At 46.1% G+C, this 18,141-nt stretch overlaps 1 protein-coding gene across 1 annotated transcript in view; it reads left to right on the forward strand.

Annotated features, from left to right (window-relative positions):
* Positions 1–2,255: 2,255 nt before the first annotated feature.
* bcr (BCR activator of RhoGEF and GTPase) overlaps positions 2,256–18,141 on the forward strand; it is a gene marked incomplete at its 5' end in the record, with an annotated part of 67,115 nt that continues 51,229 nt past the window's right edge. The window contains one exon of the mRNA XM_079234788.1: positions 2,256–3,885. Within this exon, the coding sequence (XP_079090914.1) occupies positions 2,256–3,885 (1,630 nt within the window). The remainder of the gene's footprint in view (positions 3,886–18,141) is intronic.

The raw sequence follows: 18,141 nt of genomic DNA on the forward strand, positions 1-18,141 counted from the left end.
ACTTCCATGGTAGCTCGTCACGTAGAGAATCTTTAACAACTGGGTTGAATGCTCTTAGCTGTACGTCAGTGTACAAAACATTCATGCATGCGTTCCAGCTGTATGTAGGCTTTGCAATTTGTATTTATAGATTATAATGTATAATACTCAAATGACATACTAAGATGATTTTAAGATGGATATATCGTAGATATGTAAATCACTGTTTTTATTGTAACGGTTTGAGTAATTTGCACAATATTGGACATGGAGAGATGACTCATGCTGAACTTGACTGTGCTCTACTTGAGTTTTTTTTTAACTTTAATTTCCCCCCATTGACAACTACTGTAGGCTGATCACTGATCCTTTACTTTCTAATGAAGCAGTCCTTTGCAATGAGGACAACATACACTTTGATTCATTGGTAATCCTGCAATACAACAGTGTTGTCTTATTGCCTCTGCATTATTATTATTATTATTATGTATCTTTATCAACTGCTGTAAAACTGTGATCTAATGTGAGGGGGCCCTTGCCGGCCCCCTCAGCAACACCTGATCGAAGAACAATAACACATGTAAAAAGACGATCATTATTGATGACTAATAATGGTTGTACATGCATTACTGAGGTTGTGGTTTCAGGTAAATAAAACATAGTATTTGAATTGTGTCCTTTTGCATTCTTGCATAGCCACAGGGTTCTTCCAAAGTGTTATACAGTTCGACATTTATACGATTAAGACACCAATGCTACTGTTTTAATAGTTTAGGGAAGTTCTGCACTGAGAACTTTAAAAATATATATATTTATGAAAGTGCGAACTAGGTGTCAAGAAGCCGTAAATAATAACATAAAAATCTGTCCGGACACGTGGTGTTTCGCCACTGGGTGGCAGCATTGTGTTAAAGATGCCAACAGTACGCTGCGTGTTCTGCAACACCTGCAGGACAGGTACGGCCACGCGCTTTTAACGGAGCCCAGGAGGAGGAGGCGAATATCCGGAAAATATGATCAATAACCAATATTGGGAGCTTGCTGGTTCCTCAAAGGATATGTAAACATGCATCTGGAGAGTAATCTATGATTTGCAGGCTTAAGGAGCTGCCTGAGTGCGCGATCACACAAACCGGCAAACATGCAGTAGAATAAAGAAAAAGCGCAATAGAACAAACGTCTGCGGTTGCTTATGCAGACGGTTTTTTTTTCTTCTTCTAAAAACACAATACATGACAAGTGAAAACAGTTCACATCTCACATGAGACGTGTCCGTGCACACTGCTCTGTCTCTTTAACAGCAGCTCCTCTGGTCCCTCCCATTCCTGCAGCCCTCCAGTGCTGCTGGCCTGAGATGGGAGCGCACACAGCGGCACCATCACGGCCGAAGAAACGGGATAAACCTGGAAAAGAACACATCCACGCAACAATACCACATAGGTACGGCGGAGAGAAGGCAAGGACAAAAGATGGGATAACGAAACAATTGATTCACTTCAACCGGATCACACCGCTTGACCGCGTTCTCTGAGAAACTCCGATGTGGTCGTCGCTTGTGTTTTGCGCTTTTTATCCTTTCTCCTTGAGCGCTGCTGATACAAAGGCGCTCGGTCTGGAGCAGCAGCAGCACCTGGGATTACTGCCATATGAATGGAGAAGAGTGAACGGTCCTGCTATCACGGGCAAACACGGAATGGTAGACACAGACAGTGAGTAAATCTAGCAGGATTAAAACACTTTCTTAATTTTTTTTCTTCTTCTTCTCTCCCTGGGAGCTAGACCCCCCTCCTCCCCGTGTCACCCCGCGAGGATAGATGCTGTCATTGTGTCAAGGCTGAGCTTTTTGAGAAAGGAAAAAAAAAATGAAAACAAGAAATCTTCTTTTGAAAGTGTCCTTTTTCTGGAATAATGCATGAGAAAGACGAGCTGCATGAGATTGCCGCTTTGTGTTCCCTTTCCTGCCTCACACGTTCCCAGCTCTCCCTCTGCCTGACCAGCCGGTCTCTCTTGTTCAGAATGGGATGCATTGTCGCATCTGCGCAGCCCACGATAAGTGTCAGCAATTGCCCTGTGTGTTTCTGAACGGGTTACCTGAAGGCCTGTTTTTTTTCTTTTCTTTTAAAACACTGTCCCTGCTTTCTGACTGCAGGTGGCCATTGTTGTCGATAAGGACTCTGTGGAGAACTGGACTATAAAAGGACAAACGGTGCGCCCTTGGCTTCATTCACCCAGCGTGTGTGAGCCAGGGCCAGTCGCAGAAAGAAATTAGGCACAATATGGTGGAGCCTGTGGGGTTTACCGAGGCGTGGAAAGCACAATTCCCGGAGTCTGATCCCCCCAAGATGGAGCTGCGATCCGTTGGGGGCATCGAGCAGGAGCTGGAGAAGTGCAAAGCTTCCATCAGGCGCCTGGAGCAGGAGGTGAACAAGGAGCGCTTCCGCATGATCTACCTGCAGACCCTCCTGGCCAAGGAGAGGAAGAGCTACGACAAGCAGCGCTGGGGCTTCAGGAAGACGCCGCTGAACGAGGGGATGGACCCCGCGGCCACACAGGGCGCAGAGTGCCAGTCCCAGCAGCCGCACATGCAGGAGACTGGTGGAGTCGGAATAGCAGTAGTGGGTGGCGGGTACGGTGGTGGCAGTATGGAGAGGAGCCGCTATCAGCCTCTTGGAGATGGAACTGGAAGGTCCAAACCCAGGCCTCCGCCAGCCAGGAAGTCGGCCTCCCACGGAGACGGGCTGGAGTCGGCCTTTGAGGTACCCCAGCAGGCTGAGTCCACGTCTTGCGACAACCTCGATGGCCTCTCTCCGTCCAAGCAGAGAGGCGGCATCTCAGTCTCGGTCTCCCCCCGCAGACTCAACCTCCCGCCCCCAGACAAGGACCTGCCCTCTGACCCCAAGGACAAGCTGGGAATGGGACTTGGCGTGGCGGCCCTTCGGTCCAACTTTGAGAGGATCAAACGGGCCAACTCTCACTCTGCGGGGGATGTAGCCAAGGGCCAGGAGAAGCAGCAGCAGCCTCTGCCGCCGCCACCGCCGCCGTTCTACTCAAACATGGAGTTCCACCACGAGAGGGGTCTGATCAGGGTCAACGACCGGGACGTTTCTGACAAGATCAGCACCCTGGGCAGCCAGGCCATGCAGATGGAGCGAAAGAGATCTCTTCACTCCCTCCCGGGTAACCTGGCAACGGTGGCAGGGGAGCTCCGCGCCAGGCCCGTGTACAGAGGCCGGTCCACCGAGAGCACCTGTGGCTATGACGCAGAATATGAAGACGGGGAACCCAACCAGCGACATGCAGGGAGGGCCAATGGTGGCAAACCTCCACCGCCTCCATGGCAGCCCTCTGAGTTCCAGGCCTACTCCAGTGTCTATGTTGGTGGGGTGATGATGGGTGAAGGTGGCGGTGGAGACGGGAGAGGCGGCGGTGGGAGTGGTACTGGAGTCACAATGAGAGACGTTGGGGGAGGTGATGACCACCTCCTGACCTGGCCTCGCCGCTCCTACTCCCCGGGGAGCTTCGAGGACGTTGGTGGAGGCGGTGGCTACACACCGGACTGCAGCTCCAACGAGAACCTGACGTCCAGCGAGGAGGACTTCTCCTCGGGGCAGTCCAGCCACGTCTCACCCAGTCCCACCACGGCCTTCCGCCGGCCCTTCAGGGAGAAGAGCCGCTCGCCGTCCCAGAACTCCCAGAATTCCCAGCACTCGTTTGACAGCAGCAGCCCTCCGACGCCGCAGTCCCAGAAGCGTCACCAACGGCAGCAGGGAGGCCACGTGGTCATGTCTGAAGCCACTATTGTGAGCGTTCGCAAGACCGGTCAAATCTGGCCACCTGGTGCCCATCATGACCTCGTGCCCCACGGTCGAACATCCCACGACAACAGTTTCCATGGAGACCACCTAGGTGAGTGGTGGCTGCTGCCTCTAATCTTTGTTGTGATGGAAAGCAGGCGGGCTGCTGGACCCCAGAGAGAAACTGAGTGTGTCTGGTTGTGTGCGGAGGAATGACAAATGAATGAAAGCCTGAGTGAATGAGTGTAATTCAGTCATGTTTTGGCATCTATTCTTTTGCATTTTTAGCCTCTTCCTCACGTAATACGGCTTTCCTGTTCAAACCACAAAGCAGCCAAACGATGACGTAATTGATAGTGTGTGCGTGATTGTGTGCTCTTTGAATGGCTTCGCGTGGGAGACGGATGAAAGATCCACCTCTGCTTATTCCTGGAATGTCAGTCGGGTGGGTGAACAATAAATGCGGTCAGTCTGGGTTGAAACTGCAGGTCTAGCATTTCTCAGACGTCTCCTGCGGCTCTGAGAATGAAATTTCATTCACAGGTGTCTGTCTGCCTGCCTCTCTCTTTTTCTGCCTGAAACGTGACAGAGTAAAAGACAATCCGCTGAGCCTCCAAGCTGAAACTCTTCAGTCGCTTTTATCACAGAGAAGGACAAAAGAAATCCACTCTTCAAACAATCATGTGCCGTATCCTTAACCGCTTATCCGCAGCCATTGAGCCATGGCATCTGTAATAAAGAAGAAGAAGCAGCGAGCAGATAGATGAGCAGCCTGGAGCTAACTTGGCAGTTCAGGCCCAACAATGGTGGACTGTCGCTCGCTCAAAGAAGCACATTAGCAGGACTTAGTTTGCTGTAATTCCACAGTAAAGTTTCCACTGCAAACCAAACACTGCTTGGGTAGTTCAAATATTTGACATGTTTTGTAGTCATTGAGTGGTGTTTACCGAGGTGCGGTTAGCTGCTATTGTGCAGTACATTTAGCTTTTTGCCTGTGTTTTAGCGCCCACTCTATTGTAACAGACTGGACCAGACAGCCAGCAAGGTCCAGGCATCAAACGCCCGCTGCAGAGCCGGGACAGTTCAGAGGAGAGGAGGTTGTTAGATAGGTAGTGAAAGAGAGAGAATGAGGGACTGAGAACACAGAGGGCTGAGATGCCAACTGTACCTGCGCAGTAAAATTATCGTTGATTTAAGTTATAGAAAGGCTTAATACCATTATGTTGCTGTTGCACTATTCGATGCAGTACTGAATATGTTGCCGTCATCTGTCTGGGCAGCATTACTGTCTGAAACCCGATGCCGCTCATCGCCTAAATATCCTTAACAGAGAATGGGTCTCTTTGCATCCATAATTCATTTATTTGAATAGAACCACTGACACTCTGGTCCTGGTGGAATAGGCTAAAATGTTTTTCCCAGACATGATGCGATCATCAAACTACAGCATCGCATCCTTTCCAAGATGAACCACCTGAGACATAATTGCGGTGAAAGTGAAAGACATCTTTCCTTTTCATTACCATTCCCTCCCCGATGACAAACAATAGGCCAACAGCATTAACATTTAAGTGCTATGCTAACACTCGTAGCTCTAAGAGCCATTCACGCGGTTGGGAGATAGTGATGGCTGGCTAATTCCCCAGCTGCTATGTTTAGGATTATCGCTGCACTGTCTGCTCTCTTTGTTTTAACATATTTTCCACAACAGTGAGCCCTGTGGGGAGTTTGGCGAGCCGGAAGAGCAGGGACGGAGATTGAGGATAGGGAGGAGGGAGGGTTGGGCATTTAGTGGGATAATCTGGATTTTTGAGCATAAGAAGTAAAAATGTTGTTTAGACACCCCGCAGAGTGGTTTTGTTTTCTCGGTTGGGTTTAAACTGAGGGCAGACGGGCGTGATGTTGACAGCGAAAGGTGATGATAACGATGAATATTGCCCCGGCGGCCTGTGGTTTCAGCCGACCAGAACAGAGAGAAGACAGTAAGGGAACTAAAGTGTTTTTAGTGGGCGGCTGATGATGATGATAATAATGAAGACTCGGCCGGTGTTGTGAGGAAGACTTGAGGGAGGCAGAGTGCAAGGCAGCGCTGTCGTTTCTCGCTTCATTGGTCAGGGATGCGGGGGCTGCAGAGAGGCACAGATGGGAAGAACTCTCCCGTTGCGTAACAGAAACACACACACACACACACACACGCACTCAGGCTCGCACACAAAGACACACACGCTCAATGTTTACTCGTATACCTCGAGGCCGCTTTCCCTTCAGCAATAGGTGTGTTGTTCAGACCGGGTCGAAGGGGAAGGATGCTTCCTGCCAGGGGTTGACTCGAGTCTGGAGATTCTCTGTGGAGGAGGCGCACCATGTGCAGCGACTACTTCTCTCTCTCTGCATGCTAACAACAGAAGTAATTGCCTCACGGTGTGTTTAGTTTATTTATTGTTGGGGTCAGGGGGGCGGGGCTTCAGGATGAAAAGTTTCCATGCTGAGCAGAGACGAGCAGGTATTTGTGCCTACGATAGAAATTAGTGAAAGATTAAAATAGAGATATTCCCCCCCTATCCCCCTCGAGTGTCATTCAGTGGGAAAGTGGAGACGCTTGGCAAATTAAAGCTAGGCTCGTGAATAAATAGCAAAACATGTTTGGAGGCACACAACTGCGAGCCACGAGCGCGGCACTGGTACGTCAAGCATGCGTGCTAAGGCAGGCGACTGACGAGTCCCTTTCACATCGGCATGACTCCATACTTCACCTCTTCATCCAAGTAAACCTTCTGCAAAAAGCAAGAAAGCGTTCATTAAATGAAGAACATGTTAATGTAAACATAATGTAAACATTGTCAGCGCAATCCAAATGTTTCTCACACACACACAGGACTGAAGTTAAATGTGAGGTGGATTAAGATCAAAACCAAAATCTCACATGTAGTACCAGATGAAAGTTTTCGTAAGGTCAGTTCATTAAGAAAAGGAGCTTTCACTACCTACAGTAATGGAATGGGTGGTGACCAAAATGCCATTTTTTTTTTTTTCCTCCAGAGGCTGTTTCCATTGATTCATTTGAAGGGAAATAGTCCTCTTAACCAGGGAATACCTGTGGGTTTGTGTCTGTGAGGGCGGGGATGCCAGAGCAGGACAGACCTGAAAAAGCTTCAATGGCTGTATTGTCCACAACCTCCACCTCCCTCAGCTGGGTCCTGTCGGGGGCTATATTTTAAGACAGGCACTGCTGTCTCTCTTCAACCTCTCTGGTCTCAGGGTTATTTATCACTTGAATTTATTACATTCACAAAAGTAACACAACATGTTGCTCATACCGTTTGGCTAAATGACCTTAAAGGCTAAGCTAGGTCAGCATAATCTGATATCCTCCACTAATTCTGAAACCGATTCCTCCAAATAGGAGGAATACATCAATAAAACAAAGTAATACATTTACAAAGGAACTGCAAGCAGCAGTTAAAACAATGACTACATGTGTTTTTAAAAGTCTAAAAAGACTTCCTCTTTTCAACTATATGCAGCCCTGTTTGAACCTATACCTCCTAGGACCAGCAAAACTGGTCGAGAGAGAGAGAGAGAGTTACCTCAGCCGGCATACAGGAGCTGCAGGCTCACAGTCGGGCCCCGAGTGTTAGGGAGGAGAGAAGAAGAGGGAGGGGTGAAGCGGATCGGCCTTTCTTGCCAGATGGGTGCTCCCCTCAGCCTTTCAGTGGACTGTTGCAACCTGCTCGGACCGAGCATGCCAGCACAAAGCGGCTCCTTTGTTTCCTTTTTGTTGGGATCAGTTATGGAGGAAGAACAAAAAGTTATAAAAAAAAAAAAAGCCTGTGAACTCATTCAGGATTTAAGCTAGTTTTTGCAGCATGCTTGATATGACATCATACAACAACAACTTTAAGGGGCTTAAAAAGAAAAACACAAGATGCAAACTCTCCTATGTATATAGCAACCATGTATGTCTGGTGGTGTGTCATCCCATGTTTCTGCAGTAGGAGTCCAGCTTGACACAGAGGCTGCCGTGGAGTTGCTCCGTTGGCATCGGGCAGGAGGGGGGAGCAGCTCCAGCTGCTACCCAGAGAAAGGCTTGGGTTGTAGGGCTGGACCTGCCAGCTTCAGCCCTACACTCAAACGTGTGTGTGTGTGAGTGAGTGTGTGTGTGAAACAGTTTTAGGGATGGGGGTTCGGACACTCAAGCTAAACTTTGGTTGTAGTGAAGCTGATTGGATGATAATAACTGGACTCTGCAGAATAAGACATGAACACAAACTCACAGCGCTCCAAAAAAAGAATCGCTCTTCCCTGCTTCTGTTTATTTCTTCTCCTTTTTTGTGTGCGCTTGTATGCTTCCTTTCCAGCCACAATCTTTCCTCTGGTGACCAACAGCTCTTGTTAAAAAAAAAAAAGAAAAAAAAAGAAACTTGGAAAATCCCTTCCATAAATCCCGGTGACTCTTTTCTCCCCATGTGTACTTGCCCCTTCTTTTGAGCATCGGCCATCTTGGCTCTCAGTAACATGGCCCACGTCGTTGGAGTCACTGAGCTTATCATCTGGATCGGCCACAGTGCGGGGAAACTGCGCTAGTTAGCGTCCGCCGCTAACCACTCACCACAGGCATTGTAATTTTGTTTTTTTTCTTTCTTCCTGGTTTTCTACATATATACTAGGGGGGTGGAATTGGGGGGGGTAATGGAAAATGGAAATGGTCTCTGGCTGAGACCACAAGGCAATGTGGCGTCCATGAAGATTAATATCAGAATGACCCAAATGGTCTTTAGAGATAATTTGTCCAGCTGTGTCGGTGCCCGAGTATTAGATTATATAGTATAGACATTGAAGTCGCATTCCACCTATTTTGCACGTCAACATCCATTTTTGAGACTCAAGCACTCATGCCACTTGAGTATCTATATCCTGTGTTTCAAACTGGGCATGGGTTTAATAGACATGGACGTTAACCATCTTTCATTGCATTATGGGAAGAGTAGGATCCAGCGTTTTGGGCTCTTGACCCATACGTAAACGGACTAAAGGTCAGATTATATCTGCTCTTTTTGCCGTTGCAGCGCGATGCTAAATTGTTGGAGTGCTCTTGAAACACCCAAATTAGGATATCAAATCTAGTACATATTGCTGATGTCTGATTGTCTTACACAACAAGACTTGAAAGTCTTTTGACGGATGCACATTCAGATGTGATCTGAGCCTTTTGGGGTGGGTGAGAAATCATGAAGACACATCCTGCGGAAATGCATCAAAGGGTTCTTAAAGAGGCATGTGTGTGTGGATAATAATGCAAAGTTTACATATTGCACACATGTGCAATTGAGAGCCAAATGATGCACTTCTCTGGGTTCGAGGGCAACAGAAACCTGTCTAGTCATGCAATCATGTAAACCCTAATCTCCACTCTTCAGTCTGGGAATTAGAAACTGGCTAACAATCAGATTAACCATTTGTCCCTCACACAACACAGCTCACACCACGCTGCACTCATCGCAACACTAATGCATGATGTCCTATATATTACGGATGGGATTATCATCACTCACAAACCAGCGCTGGCAAAACAAATGGGTTCAATGATGATGTTTTCTTATTAAATTATGATAATGTGTGCTTGGTGGTTTACTCCGGCACTACAACGTGTAGATATTCCTGGCTTTTAGAAAATGTACAAGTATCTCTCTGTCTTATTTTTTCCTGTTTCCCCTTCTTTCCCTCCCTTCAACCAGCTGCTTCTACTTTCCTTTTGCTTGGAGCCAATTAGAGGTGCATCACCTTTCCGTCTTTGTTTTCCGCGGGTTTTCCACCGAGGGAGGAGGGAGGCAGGGAGAGATCAAAGTCGCGACCCCCCCTGCAGGAGCAAGCAGGCTCTCTCTGTAATTGTCCAATAGGGGTTTAACTGACGAATGCCTATAAAACAACACAATCAATGCCAAATGTCAGCAGCCGGCCTCCTTGTTACAGAACAGTGCAGACCGCCGAGTCTATTCCCCTGCGCCTGCACGGCTGATGCTCATGGAGCCTTTATAGTTTTCTCTCTTTTCCTCCAGCTAGTTCTTTATGTCTACATTTCTGTCCACCATGCACTCCTGGCACCGGTATGTTCAATCTTTGTATCTTAAGTGTGTGTTTGTGTTGACGGGCAGTTAAGAGCTTCTGATTCTTCGGAAAAGGGGTTCAGTTGACTTTAATGGAGTTAGCCTCGGTTTACTGTCAGTAGTAAGGATTGTGTCTCACATAGGGTTAAGCTATGCGTGGGATGTTGCATTTACCTTCCTCGATATCGAGAGCGGCGTGGATGCAAAGAATATGAAGCACCGTGCACCTGTCCGCACAGACGCATGGTTATTTGGTTCAGAAGCGAAATATCAAATGACAGTCTGATTACTTTCGGCATACACCGTTCAGCAGATTTCGTAGTGAATGTTCAATTTTTTTTCACTTTTATCAATGTATCCTCTCTTCTAGATGATAAGCAGAGAAAGTGGGTAGTGTTCACATCGGACTCCAGCTGGGCACAATTGCCGGACAGGATCCTGACGAAGCCCTTGATGGTCAAAACATTGCCTCATTAGACTCTTGGGGACTTGTACTATCGAGAGTGGGGACTACTTCTCCTTTGCCAGAAGTGGAGCACAGGAGTTGTCAGTGCACTCCTGCAGGGACAGAAACCCCCCTGAAGTCGTTTCCATAGCGAAGCTGAAATGCCAGAGACGAGGGAGGAACCACCTCAGACCTTATTAGCGTGTTGCAGCTTCAGATGATGAAGAGCTACAAGATGAGACACCTTGTCCTCTTCCTCTCTGCCAGACAAGACGTATGCACGCACATTCTCTCTCTCTCTCTCTTTCTTTCTTTCTTTCTTTCTTTCTCTCTCTCTCTCTCTCTCTCTCTCTCTCTCTCTCTCTCTCTCTTTCAGGCCCTCTTGCTGTGTCTCTCGCTCAGTAGCCTGGACGCAGACAAACTGTATTCATGTCTGGTCAGACATGTTGCTTGGATCACAGTTTGGGTTCAGTGGCATTTAATTGAATCTAGATCCAGTATGGGACCAACTTTTCAAACCTGAATCCTTTTGAAACGCATCCACTTTGCTTTCAACGTTTGTAAGCAACTGAAATGGAAAAATAACTAAAATTTGAAGAAGAAAAAAAAGAAGTAATATTCAGACTTGGTTACTGAATCGGCAGAAATGAAACACATTTGCAGCTCGCTAAATCAAAACTGGGCCTCTTGCCTCCTATGGGTCCTTCAACTCGCTCTCTCTTTCTATCAGTGTGTCTCTCGCTCTCTTGTCCTCAGGCTTTTTGTTATTGGACTGTGTTTGCACTGGGCAGCTGGATGGGTTTGCTCAATAAATGGCGCTTGTTTCAGGCTGCCAGGCTATTAGAGGCGGCGGTGGTGTGCGCGTGTGTGTGTGTGTGCGTGCGTGTGTTTGTGTGTGTGTGTGTGTGTGTGTGTGTGTGTGTGCATGCACATGTGTGGTTTCGGGGGCCGAACCTTCTGTGTGAGTGAGTTAGAGAGAGACACAGAGGGAGGGAAGTTGCAAACGAGAGAGTGAGAGACTGCAGAAGGAGGTAGCTGTGCTATAAAAATAACTCATTATCAACTAAATGAGCAAAGGGACTGGCTGTTGATCAGCGTTGCAGCTGGCCACTTGTGTCTGGAGTTGACAAGAGGAACCACACTGGCGTATTCCCATTTCAACAGATTTTGTCGGGTTGGAAGTGTGCAAGATGCACCTAGGATGCACTAGAAACACAGATGTGTTCGTGAGAAGGGAGGCAAGGGGTCAGTGACGGTGATTGCGATGCTTTGTCTTGTTTCTGGGAACATGCGTTGTGGACCAGGACCAGTGAAAGAAGTCATGTGTTATATGGCATAATGGCACCAAATTGGTTTGAAAACCAAAAAAGTCATGAAAACACCACTGCTCCATTTTTTTTTAAGTCAATCATTTTCTTTTATATTTTTGCATTTCAGTGTCATAATTGGAATGATGACAACACGTATGCCTCAGTCATTTCTAAATAATGTCCCATCACTACTTGTTGTTCCAAAGATGTCCTCTTACAAAGTGGTGAAAATGACATCAGTGGGTGATTGAAGGGAACTCTTCTTATAGACACATGAAGGCAGCAATGGATGCGTATGGATTCAGAGTGCATACTGTAGATGCTGTTTGCAGGATGGGTGCACAGATGGAGGGAGAAACTGCCTGTGCTGTGGTCCGATCAAGGGAGGAGCGTAATCTCTCCTGTCTGACCAGCCATTTGTTAAATGTCAAGAAACATGACAAACAAAAAATAACTTCACCAGATGTGAGGACAAGTTTGATTCCCATCACGTTTTCTCTGACTGCGGCTCCTTTTAGTGTGTGTGTGTGTGTGTGTGTGTGTGTGTGTGTGTGTGTGTGTGTGTGTGTGTGTGTGTGTGTGTGTGTGTGTGTGTGTGTGTGTGTTGAGCCGCCGGTTGCAGAGGGACTGGATGACCGGAGGCTCCTGGGGAAGATCATATTTCATGTCGTGATCTGCCTCCCTCCTCTTTCCTCCATCTCTTCACTGAATGCCCTTCAGTAACATCCCTCCTTCTGTGATATCTCTTTTATGTCACTTGATATCCCTTTCTCTATCCCCCTGACCATTACACTCTCTCTTTATCTCTCTCGCTCTCTTGCTCTCTCTCTCTCTCTGCCCCTTTCACTCAGTGCTTTTCAGCCTGGAGCACACTATACAATACAAAGGCTGATTTTAAGCCCAATTTGGTTTTGACAACTGGTCTTCAAGTTCGTGGAGAGGCTCCACTTGTCTGCAAAGATATCGGCCATTTCAGCAGTTGGCAAACGTTGTAGGGTTTTAATTTATTGTTACATTGGATGTGTTTTCAGTATAACAGGGGAGTTTGAGATCAATCTGAACGTGATCCTGATCACAGAAATGTGAATGGAAATAACCCGTTCGCAAAAATCATATAATGAAGATGATGCATCTTTTCGCAGTCATTCAGAATTTTAAAAGCCTCTTCTCCGCAGCTGCATTGTCCCATTCTGTTTTTCTGCTTCGGTCCATTCTTAGCCGTCTTTTTCTCCTGACGGGCAACAAGCCGGCAGCTCTCAGCCTGCCTCAAAATGGAGACGAGAAATCCTACTTTTCAGCTTTTCCAGTTCAACCTGTGCCACCGGCAGGGCACTGGGAGTACATATTTTCACTTTGAAGAAAATGAACATAACTTTCAAATGATGCAGAGGCTGAGACACGGATTAATAACAACCACTCTGGATAGTCTCTCTCTCTCTCTCTCTCTCTCTCTCTCTCTCTCTCTCTCTCTCTCTCTCTCTGAGTTATGCAATCTGTAAGTCCTCAACAGAAACCTTGTGCAAACAACCCTGACTGCAAGATAACGTGGCCGTAAGGAAGGCGTGTAACGCTTGTGCTTTGCCGATATGTCTGAGATGGCTAAAAGCCAAATGGGCACTTTGTCTCAAACATAAGCATTTATGCTATTAACACATAACAAAAAAAAACAGTAGCACTGTTTGACACGGGTGTGTAAAATGCCAAAAACAACCTCGGCCGGGAAACTTGGTTCGCTTGACACTGACTTGATTTCTCTGTTAATAGAACAACACTGAGTGATAGAGCTGCCTGTGAATGTTGGAGGAAGAGAATAGGAAGAGAATATGAAGTGATTCCTCATGTGCTGCTTTGTCGTAGGATCTGGAGCTTCCTCTGTAGCGTCCACATGGCGTCCACATGGTCGAAGCAGTCTCATGTAACTACGCGTTTTTCCTCCTCCCGTTTTCTTTTTCTTCTTCTTTCTCTTATTCCTTGTCAGCTCTCTGTTCCTTTTTTCTCTCTGTTGTCCTTTTTTTTTTTTCTTCTTCTTCCTCGCTCCAGTTTCTACAAATCTTCATGTGTCATCGTCGCTGCAGCTCCCTCTCATTTGGCCCACTTTGTAGACCTATAAATGGCAGAGCGGGCTCGGGGCGAAGCGCTTGTGATTGGCTCGGAGTGACAACTCAAGAAGTATGTTCTCAGTCACATCTGTAAGGAGGCCGTACAGTAGCTCTCCTCGCTCAATTCATTGTGTGTGTGTGCGTGTGTGTGTGCTATCCAACAGTATAAAGCCAGAGGAAGGTTTTAGGCTAAAACCTAACATGAATACATGCAAATACAGAAATTTAGAAGCAAACTCACCATCTCGTACACACGTAGAGCTGAATACATACCCGCTAATTGACTGCTGGATTTTTGCCTCCCCGCCTAATCCCTTTCTCCGTCATCCGTTATCCATTATCTTTCTTCATTTTTAAAGGAAGAAATAATACTTTAAAACATATGTATGTTAATGGATGGAGACAAATTTTTTTTGTGTGGAGTTCCCAAAAACATCCTACATATGAGAAATGCTGATAAAGTGTTTTAAATACAAAGCCAGGGGGACGATTAGACTAAAATGTCCATGGCTTTAAACCACACGTGTGGAGAAGTGAGCTGAACAAGACATCAAGCAACACAGATATAGTCAAGGATGTGTGGAATGTTATTCTGTCTAACTTATCTCCACAATTTATTATGTTAACAGGTTTTACTGACTTTGACTTAAATCTGCGAATCCCCTCGTAGCTCCACTCAGTCGCTCACAAGCCGATGCTGAGTAGTACACACAGTGGCGTAAACAACACCGCAGCTTGGCGATGCGCTCGGTCATGTGGCTCCATCTGTCAGAACAAATTCAGGTTAGTCACCCATCATGTGGAACTGAGGGCTAATATCTAATTAACTACACGCTATAGGAAATGGAGGGTTTTGTACATTTAACACCTTTTTTCTTCTTCTTCTTTTTACTGATTTCAGTGATGGAGACGTTTCTCTTTGGATATGTGCAAAACTAAAATATGTTTTTCTCTGGATTAGAGGATAGTTTTCAATTTATTATTGGACACCCACAGTGTGAGCTTAATTTTTGATTGGACAGCGCTGTGAAAAGTGATTGAGGTGGTGTTGCCCCCTCTCTGCAGTGGACTGGACGGCGGCCAGAGGACTAGGTGTCTCGAGGAATCCCTGTGTCACCAGAGAAGCTTTGGCACACACAGATAAAACGCGCTGCAGTCAACCTCACACCCAGTACTGTTTACTCGAGACACACTTCCTCCTTCAGGCCTTGTCATGGGATCTTAGGCGTGTTCCCTAGTAGCAGAAACACACTGGTCCCTCGGTGGAAATGCTGTTTCTTTGAAAGCTTCTGCTCGCGTGCGCAGAGAGTTACTGGCCACAGAGGGATGCCACTCCCTGCTGTGGATGTGTGTCTGTCTGTTAATGTGTGGGCACAATGTGTTCTTGTAATTGTGTGGTTGTGCGTTTTTGACAGACCGCCTTGAGTGTGACCTTGTATTGAAAACAGAGAGCGATCTATACGAGGCCCTGTGGTGCCCACAGTCTGCTCTCCGGGCCGGAGAAAAGTGGAATAATTGTGTTACTCTTGTACCACGCCAAGAGATATTCATAACTCTATCGATCGCTTAAGTGAATCCATGGTGAGGGTGCCCATCAGAAGACCTCTATAAATCTTTCAGCAGAAGATGGCTGTGCCCTTGTCTGTGTGAGATGACCATACTCACAATCTGTGGCAGTCTTTCACCTTCCCAAAGTCTTATCTTCACGCTCCAATGTTCTGCAGCAGATCAAAAGCACGTCCGAAAGCAGACTCGCATACAAGCAACTAGACCGTTTCCTTTTGTTTCGGTCGTTGGAAATGAAAGAAAAAGATCCGCTCATTGCCTCCTGGGCTTATAGTGCCATAAGAGTGTTTATGCAGGTTGTGTGTCTGGTTGTTTAGCACAATCACATAAAATAAAGCATCCAGGTACCTGCCATATTTCTTCCGTCTCCTGAAGATGGAGGGCTTCCAGAGAACCAAACAGATGGCTCGACTGTGTGAGGAGACGCATTGCTCCACACCGTGGAAACTTCCAGTGTTTTACACTGACGCAATTAGCTGTAATGAATTGAATTAGCCCGCCAAGGTAGAGATGGCTTCAGTGAAAAACACAACACGGGGAGAATCAGATGCTCCTCTGGCAGACACATTGTGGCATCACGCTTCAAGGCCTCTGTTCTTTCACTAACAGATGTGTTAGTTTTATGGAAGTGTGTTTGGATGAGCGCTCAAGTGCGGTGTGTGTGTGTGTGTGTGTGTGTGTGTGTGTGTGTGTGTGTGTGTGTGTGTGTGTGTGTGTGTGTGTGTGTGTGTGTGTGTGTGTGTGTGTGTGTGTGTGTGTGTGTGTGTGTGTGTGTGTGTGTGTGTGTCGGCCCAAAAGCTAAATGCAGCTATCAGGATATATTGCTGAATCCAGGGAGATGTCTCCTTGTCTCACTCACAAAATGGGATCCTTGTTACAAGTTCTTATATATTTTATCCCAAAGAGCGTACAGAATAAGCTTTGGTCTCAAACTGTCCTCTCGTCTTTTGTCTTTCTAAGAAGCCCAAATTAGCTCGAAGTCACAGTGACGCAGCAGTTAGAGCTTTTTTTATTTCGCTCTTGCTATATATATCGACATTATTCTTTTATTTAGCATATAGGAAGTGATAACTGAATTCATTTTATTTCATATGCCATGTTTTTTATTCAAGTTAAAACATTTTCAACTCTGGTAGAAGTGAATATGTGCCCGTTTGTGTCCACGTGTGTCATTTTACTGACTTTGTTTGTTTTCTAGTCTGCACCATGAGTGGATTCCTTTTTCACATCATGAAGCCTTGAATGCAAACATAGGGATTTAGTTTGACTGGCAGCATGGCAGGATAACATCACGGCTGACGTCGAGAGCTTGTAACCTAAACATTGTTGGCAAATGGTGAAGTTAGACGTGTTTACCAGTCAATAATTCAAACCCCCTCCAAAATCTGTTTGTTCTCAAACAAACAAGCTCAGCAAATACAGTGTAAACGTCTTATTGGGGAGGCTGGTCTGTGGCATGTGCACGTCAGAGGAAAGGAACGGTTCTGGTTAGCTTTGATTAGCATGTGTCGGCCTCCAGTCGATGCTGCTTGGCCCGCTGTCGGTTGGCCTGTCAGTCATTCTGGCCACAGAAAAGCAATGCTAGTGACTCAACTGTCAGTCGCATAAAGTCAAGAAACAAAGATTAAAAAAGAAAAAAAAACATGTATGCGACTCCAATGCCATTCAGGACACACACACACACACACACACACACACACACACACACACACACACACACACTGACTGAGACACTGGAAACAATTGGGATGCATGTGATGAGGAAGTGCAAAACCGCCTGGCTCTGTCTCGACCAAAACTAAAGTGGCATGTTTCCAGAAATAGTGCAGGAGAATTACATCCCTCCTCTGTCAGCTGGAGTGTTGATCATAGTTACTAAATCTCCGCCGCCTGTGAGTGTGTCCGTTTGTGTTAAAGACTGCAAGATGATTAGCGAGAGAAGAAATCTTTACAGGGCATCGGAGAAATTCACTGTGATATAAAAAGAACTTTCCGACGCGAGTATATATTAGAATAATTGCAGTGTAGTTTAGGTTTCATACCATGTTAAATGGTCTGTATTATTTTGGCGGAAATACAAAGGACAGTTTTAATATGCACAGGCCTGTACTGGACAATAAAATGTGGACATTTTTGTCTTGTCTTCTCTGCCTCCCACTTCGATGCTTCTTGGTGCTTATTCTTCTTTTTTTTCTTCTGTCACTGCACTTTAAAATTCACATCTCAGCTGAGGCTCTTATGTAAGTGAATTAGCTGGCAATGTAGCGTTTCATTTTTCATGTGCTGTGCTGGCAATGAGGGACTAGCTGGCTTATGTCATCCCTCTCTAGCTGAGGAGATTTAAACATGAAACGGAATGCAGCTCATTCTGCCATGAATCTGCAAGCCTGTCTTGCTTTCATTTCTCCTGTCTTATGTCTACAGTAAATATGTATTTCCAACCTTAATATGAGATGTTCAACAATCCCATGTGTGCAATGTTTACAAATATTTGTCCACATAATGTACTTTAGATATCACCCAGCCCTTGTTCAGTGCTTAATCTTCCAAAAGAAAAAAATGGATCTTTGGAACTCATGTGTTCCTTCTTAATTCTTTAATTATGTCTCTACTCAAAGCAGCACACAGATCTTAACCATATGGAGTAATGTTGTCATTCTGCATTTTCACTGTGCTATGTATAGATCCTGTAATTCAGTCAGATGTGTGCTCATGCACTCAAGACACAAAAAGATACATTTAGGTTATTGCTAAAAAGTCTGAAGGACAAGCCTCTGTAGCAGCACTTCTCAGAAGGTTGTTGTAAACACATCAATCCACCAGTCTCAGCACTCAGAGTGTTTT

The sequence above is a fragment of the Taurulus bubalis genome (genome assembly GCF_910589615.1).
Source record: "Taurulus bubalis genome assembly, chromosome: 19".
In the NCBI taxonomy this organism is placed as follows: Eukaryota; Metazoa; Chordata; class Actinopteri; order Perciformes; family Cottidae; genus Taurulus; species Taurulus bubalis.